Source organism: Nanorana parkeri, unplaced genomic scaffold, assembly GCF_000935625.1.
Source record: "Nanorana parkeri isolate BGI_ZX_2015 unplaced genomic scaffold, ASM93562v1 scaffold281, whole genome shotgun sequence".
Taxonomy (NCBI): domain Eukaryota; kingdom Metazoa; phylum Chordata; class Amphibia; order Anura; family Dicroglossidae; genus Nanorana; species Nanorana parkeri.
In genome coordinates, this window is record NW_017306549.1 from 1,406,076 (window position 1) to 1,414,938 (window position 8,863).

The 8,863-nt window shown below is 41.7% G+C and overlaps 1 protein-coding gene across 1 annotated transcript in view; it reads left to right on the forward strand.

The window, feature by feature from the left end:
• The window catches only part of CCDC170 (coiled-coil domain containing 170), a 59,478-nt gene that overhangs the window by 10,434 nt on the left and 40,181 nt on the right, over positions 1 to 8,863 (forward strand). The window contains exons 4-6 of the mRNA XM_018557361.1: positions 3,951 to 4,082; positions 5,371 to 5,627; positions 5,729 to 5,873. Coding sequence (XP_018412863.1) covers positions 3,951 to 4,082; positions 5,371 to 5,627; positions 5,729 to 5,873 — 534 coding nt within the window. The remainder of the gene's footprint in view (positions 1 to 3,950; positions 4,083 to 5,370; positions 5,628 to 5,728; positions 5,874 to 8,863) is intronic.

Sequence of the window (8,863 nt, forward strand, 5' to 3'; positions counted from 1 at the left end):
TAGTAAGCCAAACCCCCCCCCCCCCCCCCCCACCTGTTCTCGATATTCTCTACATTTGTAGACATCTCTGGCCTCTGTGTAAATGCAACCAAGTCTAATGCCTTAAATATATCTCTTGATCCCTCATTGCTCTCTCAAGTGCAATCCAATTATACTTTCACCAGGACCTCGAAACTCCCTTATTTCAAAGTCTATCTCTCTCCATCCTACAGTACTCTTTGCAGATCAAACTACCCCTCTATTTTTTCCATTCTCTCCCGACATTTAAATAAATGGAAAACTCTTTCAATATCATTGTTCTGTAGGATCCATACAATGAAGATGAATTATCTTCCTAAATTACTTTATTATTTTTTGGCCCAATTCTATTCCCCAGACATACCTTACACATTGAACAAAGTCAAATTCTTAAATGTATCTGGCGCTCTATGAAACTTACAGGGTGTGCCTGATTTACACAAATATTACCTAGAAGCGCAAATCACCCCATTGGCCAGCCTCCACAATACTCAAAATTTACCACTTTATCTTTATCTTGATTTCATAGAATCTTCATCATTCTCTATATACAATTGCCTGAAGCTTTGAAATTCAACCTTGCTCCATTCCATTAAACAATGGTATGCTTTGAAGTTTTCTAGCAAGTTGATCTCCTTCTATTTGGCATATTGCACTGCCTCCTATTCTGGCATATGAAGAACCTACTGACTTTAAATACTGGGTTTCCAGGGAAATTAAATATTCCCACCAGATGTTTACTATTCAGGAGATTAGATCATTTGAAAACCTTAGAAAATCATAGAAGATCGCTATGCTCATATAAAACGCTTTCTTGTTTCTATCTATCGTGGTCATACTACATCCCTCTTTTTGTTGACTAGCTTTGCAGACAGATGCCTCCGCCATACAAGACCCACTGAGCTAATCTCCTATTTGTATAGAGACCTAGGCTCCACAATGGCATCCAAACAATACTCTTATGTGTCAAAATGGGAAGTGGGCCTGTGCGGCATATTTAACAATGTGGATTTGAATGCCATCTGGCTGAATGTAGCACTTCCAATGTTATTGCACTTTTATAAGGTTTTAATGTCCTGGTATCTAACATCAGATAGAATTGCTAAATATGTTCCTGTCACCTCTCTTAAGTACTTTTGAGGTTGTACGTCTATTGGATCCATGCTTTATATTTGGTAGAATCCCCCAAACTGAACAATGTATGAATTTTTGTATACAATCTTCCTAGAACTCTACACTGTAACCTTTCCTGTAATACGTGGGAGGCTCTCTTTTTAATAAGAAACCACAGTTTCTTGATACTACAAATTATAGTGATATCCTGGAAACAACCTACCCTTAACTTTGATGAAGTGGAGCAAAGACTAATAGGTTCCTTGGTCAACGGAAAACTCCCAACAATCCTAAATGATTCCTATGAGAAATCTCTTCAAGTCTGGTCTGGATTATCTATGCCCTTTAGGCCTACAATTAGCACCTTATGACTACTTTGCGCTCTTGGTTTACCTCACTTTTTCTCTATCTTTTTCTTTCCCTTTCAACTTTCTTTTACTCTCCTTTCTCTCCTTTCCCCTCCTTCCCTCCTGCTTTTCTTCCCCGTTCTCTAGACATTGCAATTTCCTTCTATTTCAGTTTCCTCTTCTTTATGTAGTTTTTCCTTTACTGCTTACATTTTCAGCATCTTACTCAAACCACCATAGTGCTTACTGGTTCTATTAGGAAAATAATTATTTATGAAATGTTTTCTGTTGCTTTGGAAGTTTATGCTAGGCTGCTGATTTATGTGGTATCACTTTGTCAGTTTAGTCCTAATTCATGTGGTGCAATGTTGTGAACGCAGTTTCTATTGTTGTCTGTATTTTCCTATTTTCTAAAGCCAAATAAAACTCTTAAAAGAAACCATAGAAGTCAGACAGTCAGACAGACACATTAGGATGGTACAGTTCCATATTTAGTTGTCTTCTACAACAGCGTGTTCAGCCAATAATGATTGTTATTGGCAGTAGAGGATAGTTGGCCAAATTTTAAAGTTTATTGGGGATGATAGAGCAGAAGTTCCTAATGACAGAGGTATTTTGGATATCTAGTGCAGAACAGGAACAGGTATATTGCTTTAGGGTCCCCAGAGACAGCATAGGTACTAATGTAGATATCAGGGAGCAATGAAGACAAGCTGGTGCTGAAGTGTAAATGAGGACATGGCAGAAACTAATGTGAAAGTACAAGGTTTATGCAGACATGCAGGGACATAATCATTGCAGGCAAAGGCATACTTTGAGTTGTAAGGCGGAATTAAAAGCCTCACTAAGGTGCAGGTTTTGGAAGTGCCAGGTCTTCACCATTTACATCTAATGAGATCTGAACATCACCATCAAATGAATGAAAACATGGCACAAGGAGATTATGGTATATTTAGAATTGGAAAACAGCAAAAATAATGTTAAAGTTGAAGTGTTGCTTTTACTCCACTTTATTTTTATATTTTTAAATTGACATTCATAGCCTAGGGTGTGTGTTGAATGCTGCATAGACATAGCCTGACCACTTTGCTGAATATTACTTGGAGAGTTATTCACAAAGCTGCCGGAGGCAGCTGAGTGTGTAACCCACCCGAAGTGAAGTGAGCCAAACGCTGTTCGGCTATTCACATACATCGGCTGAAATCAGCCGTACATCGGCTGGCTTCAGTTCAGCCGAACATGCTCAGCATGTTTGACTGAGCCGAAGTGAAGAACACGCTACTCGCTGCCGTTCGGCCTATTCTCATAGGGGCCGAACGGCAGTGAGTGAATAGCCGAATGCCTAAAATCAGTGGAAAAAGTAGAAGAAAAAAAAAGTAGAAAAAAATGTAAAAAATGTAAATAAATGATTAATTTAAAAAAATATATAAAGATTTATTTAAAAAAAGGAAAAAAAACAATTGGGCGCAGCTAGCAGTAACAGCTAGCTCCGACCAACTGTTTCCTATTGGCCGGGACCTGCTATAGTCTTTTAGCTGGTCCCGGCCAATGAATAACAACTAAGCGGAGCCGGCCGTGATGTCACGGCCGACTCTGCCCACTTGTCATTGTTTAATGACAGTTCAGCATCCCCAGGTAACTTGGGGACGCTGATATGTCATTGCAACTGGGCGGAGCCAGCCGTGAGATCATGGCTGGCTCCACCCAGCTGTCAGTTGTGAGGCTTTCGGCTGGCCAATGGCTGGCCATTCGCCCTGCTTTGGGTGTCACTTTGGCTCAGTTGAGCCGAAGCATATGCCTTCGTCTCAACTGAACCAAAGGGCTCCGGCGACCGAAGCTAGCCGAAGGAACAGCCGGAGCTACGGCTGATCCTTCGGCTAGCTTTGTGAATAACCCTATTTGTGTTTAAAGCAAACTCGAAGTGTTACTTACCCTCCTAATCATGCTCTGTCAGCTCGTAACAGACACCTCTAGTAACCTGAAGTCAGGCCTTTCCTCAGTATAAGTATCCCAGGTTCCTGGAATGCCCAGTTTCTCTAAAATATAGCCCTTACTTTTCTCTAAGCTGTATTATTGGCACATTACCATTATGATGAGTCTTACTAGCCAAAAATGGGTCATAGTAGGCAGAGAGTGGTGGAGTCAGGCCCCTGACCCAGTGACCCAAAAGAAGTATGTAGAATCATAATTTTGGATTTAGCTTCATTCTAGGATATTCCATTTTAAACTGTAATTATCACTGATTAGCCACAGCTGTATCATCTCTTAAAGAAGTATAAAACCTTATGTGTACATGGTCTGTATAGCTGAATGACTGAAATGTTTTTCATAATTTTTTATATTCTGCTAGGTAGAACAAATAAATACAATTAATATATCCTAACAATTGTCAGTTTTGAGTCACTAATTACTGTTCATGGCTAGCCACATAATGAAAAATTAACTGAAAGATACCCTGTTTTTCAATACAAGCACGCCTACGATCCTATTTTTGCGGACATTCCTATCACACGAGAACAGATGAATCACTACCGGATAATTGCTGAAAATTCTCACAGTGAACTGGCAGCTCTGTATGTAAAATATGAAAGTGCACAGTCAGAGGTAAGTGTAAACTGAAGTATGAATGTCTACATAAATGTTATCTGTTCCTTTGTATCTTATACATTTCAACCATCTGTTTAAATTGCCCACGGCTTGACCATGTACATATGCCCATCACATGTAGAGCCCCTCTTACCATGAGTATGTTAATTATAGGTTGTCACACGTAAAGGTGATTATGGTGAATACATAAGGAGCTAGTAATACTGATTCCCAATCAAAGATTACTGCCAATTAACTGATAAAGTAATGTTCACTAAGGGGTCTATTCACAAAGCAGCCGAAGGATCTAGACGTAGCTTCGGCCGATCCTTCAGCTAGCTTCGGCCCCAGGATCCCTTCGGTTCAGTAGAACCGAAGGGCTGCTGTACGGGCTATACACTATAGCCCGTACAGCTCCCGAAGTCGGCCGGGCGGCTCAGTCGAGCCGAAGGCATATGCTTCGGCTCGACTGAGCTGAGAAGAAAGCTGAAGCTGGCCGAGCGGCCGGCCATTGGCTGGCCGACAGCCTGCTTCTTACAGCTGGGCAAAGCCAGCCGTGATCTTACCAGCTAACCAGGGACACTGATCTCCAGACAGCCTAACTCTACCGGGCGCTCCGGGAGTATCCCGCTCCCCACTGCCCAGGAGAGAAACACTGGAGCCGTTGGCTGGCGTCAGAATAAGAAAAAAAAAAATTCACCATAGGAATGCATTGCTAGATTCCTATTGGCTATTTCAATTTGCAATAGCCAATAGCAAACTAGCTATTGCACCTGCCCTCTGCTGCAGTTCTCCATCAGGTCCCCACTAGTGATTGACAGCATCAGAGGGCGAGTACAATAGCTAGTATTGCAGCAATGATGGAGAGTGAGGGAAAATGTTTTGCCCCCCACTCTCCCCCCATGTTTTGCCCCCCATAATCTGTTTACACAAAAAATACATTTCCAGAATAGCATTTCCTTGGTCTCAAAGGTTGAAAAGAATTTACAGAGAGATTACATAACACAATATTTTTACCCCCCCTCAATCCTTTGTTCAGGATAACAACCAAGTGTTTAATGCATTGTTAAAACCTAACATTATGGTTGATTTAGTAAAGGTAAATAGGCTGTCCCCTTTGCAAGGGGATTTTCCTTTACATTAGTGAATGTGGTGAAGATTCACGTTGCAAAGAATAACTAATCACATGCAAGAATGGTGAAAGCCAGCAGAGCTTCACCTTATTCTCTAAGCTAAGATAAAACTTCCTTGCAAAGTGAACAGCCTATTTGCCTTTAGTAAATCAACCTCTCTGTGTGTTTGTTAGTTGCTAGAAGTTCGGACTAAACTTTCCTCCAAAGAGATGGCATTACAAGAACTTAAGGCTGAAGTGGAAAACTACAGGGAAAACAATGCACGACAGTCTGCAATGATCACATCTCTAAGAGCAAGAGTGCATGAAACAGAGGAGGAAACAGGTCTGCTGGCTACCTCCAAGTCTAGGGCAGAATCAACCATTCAGGCAGTTCTTCATGAAAACCAAGAACTAAAAGACAGACTCCAGGAAATGGAATCTAGGCTAAAGTAAGCCAAATATTTGTTTTGCCATTTATTATGTTACATTAATGCTTCCAATTGTTTTTCTGTTTTGTTATGCAATGAATTGTGTTTTTACCTTAATCTAGAACTTATGTTGCTCAGTGGGAGGACAGCAAATCGCAGGCTTCAAGGTATAGCAGGAATTATGGACATTTCCTGGCACAACTGTCTGCCTGCTTGAATATAAACAAAACAGGCCACAAGGATTCAGAGGAACTGGTAATTTCCAAGGTAGTTATAAAATATCACATGCTATTAATAATTACCGCAAAGCTTAGGTACTTTAATGGTACTGAAAGTCCAGTTAAAGGCATGGATTACTGTGAACCTCCAGACAAACAGCTAAATATACAGTTAAAATACATATATTTACCATTTTACCTGTAAAAGGATTGGCTTTTCTGTAGTCTTGTGATTTACACACGTTTTACACACTGCACAGCCACAATGGTGACAAATGTATTTACTGATTGTTACTCATCTACTTGGCTTAGCAACTGAGCTTCATATATCACCTCTCCAACCTCCAGGCTTCTCATTTGACATTAAATCAGCATCTTCAGCATCACCAGCGGTAAACTGGTCCAGGAAGCAGTAACCCTAAGCCAGGGAATAGCAGAGTTATCCCACTGACTAGCATACCTGTGTCTATCACAAAAAGGTTGGGCAAAATTGCAAGGGTAAATTAGTAAACATATAGGGGTCTATTCACGAAGCTGCCGAGGGCAGCCGAGTGAATGACCGATCTGAAGTGAAGTGAGCCGAACACTGTTCGGCTATTCACTTCAGGCTGGTACGGCTGATTTGAAGGAGTTCGACTCAGCCGATCCAACATCTGGATCGGCTGAGCCGAACCTCCGGCAGGCTTCTCACTGCTGTTCGGGCTATTCTTAAAGATGCCGAACAGCAGCGAGTGAGGGAGGGACCGAGCAGAACAGAAAAAGAGTGAAAAAGTAAAAAAAAGTAAATAGAAAACGATTGTGTGGTGCTAGCAGTGACAGCTAGCTCCGCCCAATAGTTTCCTATTGTCCGGCGGCTCTGCTGCTGTAAAAAAAAAAAAAGAAAAAACAAAACTCGCTCCCAGCCGCCAAGGAGAGAAACACTGATGTGTCTTTTTTTCTTTATTCTGACACGAGCTGTCTCAGAATAAAGAAAAAAAAAATGTTCCCATTGAAATGCATTGAGACATTACTATTGGCTATTTCAATTTGCAATAGCCAATAGTAAACTAGCATTGTACCCGCCCTCTGCTGATGGACCTGATGGGGAACTGAGTGAATAGCCCGTACAGCACCCCTTCGGTTCTACTGAACCAAAGGGGTCCTGGGGCCGAAGCTAGCCGAAGGATCGGCCGAAGCTACGGCCAGATCCTTCGGCAGCTTCGTGAATAGACCCCATAGTATGTATATCAACTGTGCATTTAGCTATTTGCAGACAATTACAATGGTTGTCTGTGCCTTATGTCAATTCTTTTGCATTGTTTTGACAGATTTATAACTAGTAGATGCATGAGGACCCCATGAACTAAAATTGTTTTTGACCATTTTGCATAGATGTTCCCTTTTTGTCCACAATATGTACACTATGGTGCACTCCAAATTCCCTTTTTGAATATGTGCCTATAAAATACTATGGGGTCTAGTCACTAAGCTGCCGAAGGATCTAGCCGTAGCTTCGGCTGATCCTTCGGCTAGCTTCGGCCCCAGGACCCCTTCGGTTCAGTAGAACTGAAGGGCTGCTGTTAGGGCTATTCACTATAGCCCGTACAGCTCCCGAAGTCGGCTGAGCGGCTCAGACGAGCCGAAGGCATATGCTTCGGCTCGACTGAGCCAAGGTGAAAGCCAAAGCTGGCCGAGCGGCCACTTGCAGAGAGATCAGCGTCCCTGGTTACCAGCTAACCAGGGACACTGATCTCCAGACAGCCTAACTCTCCTGGCCGCTCCGGGAGTCTCCAGCTCCCGGCCGCTCAGAAGAGAAACACTGCTTTCTCTTCTTTTATTTTTATTCTGACAAGGAGCCGTGTCAGAATAAAAAAAAAAAAAAATTCACCATAGGAATGCATTGCTAGATTCCTATTGGCTATTTCAATTTGCAATAGCCAATAGCAAACTAGCTATTGTACCCGCCCACTGTTGCAGTTCTCCATCAGGTCCCCACTAGTGATTGACAGCAGCAGAGGGCGGGTACAATAGCTAGTTTGCTATTGCAAATTAAAATAGCCAATAGGAATCTAGCAATGCATTCCTATGGCGAAAATGTTTTTTTTTTTTGTGACGACAGCAGAACCGCCGGCCAATAGAAAACAGTTGGGCGGAGCTAGCTGTCACTGCTAGCTCCGCACAATCGTTTTCTATTTATTTTTTTCAACTTTTTTAACTATTTGAGCATGTTTGGTTGACCCGAAGCCACTAGATGTACGGCTGATTTCAGCCGATATACGGCTAAAATCAGCTGTACCATTCTGAAGTGAATAGCCGAACAGCATTCGGCTCACTTCGCTTTAGGTCGTCATTCACTCGGCTGCCTACGGCAGCTTAGTGAATAGACCCCTATATCTTTGTGAAGCCACTTTAGGATCTGGTGTGCCATCAAATTAGGATCTTGACATCAAATTAGTGTTGTTTTTTGGCTTTTGTTTTCTTTTGTGTGATTTGTTTATAATATAATTGAAAAGCTAAAAAGCCAAAGCACATTGTAAAACAGGAACTAATACTAGTCTGCCATATTCTCATTTTTTTACATTTTCCGAATGGTATGTTCGCCGAACACGTGAGAAGCCTTTCTGCATTGGAAAGGTTTCAAAGCCTCTCTTTGGGGACTGCTTGTTTTATTTGGCATACAGACAGTACCCAAAACACAGTATATGTCCATTCACATTCAGCGTTAGTTCATTGAGAACGTGTTCACACCAATTGCATTGTTGTACATTTTGCTGCTTTTCCAGTCTGTGTTAAACAGGAAAAAATCAATTGGGGTCTATTCACAAAGCTGCCGAAGGATATGGCCGTAGCTTCGGCCGATCCTTCGGCTAGCTTCAGTGTTCAGTAGAGCCTGTTGGTTCACATCAACATGTTGCATAGAAGTGAGTTGGAAAACAAACCTGCATGCTGCATTTTTCATGCATTGAACTGCATTTTGTCATTCAAGTCAGTAGTTCATAAAAAATGCAGCACAAAATATTTTAAACAGGCTTAAAAAAAAAAAAAAAAGACAATACGCAC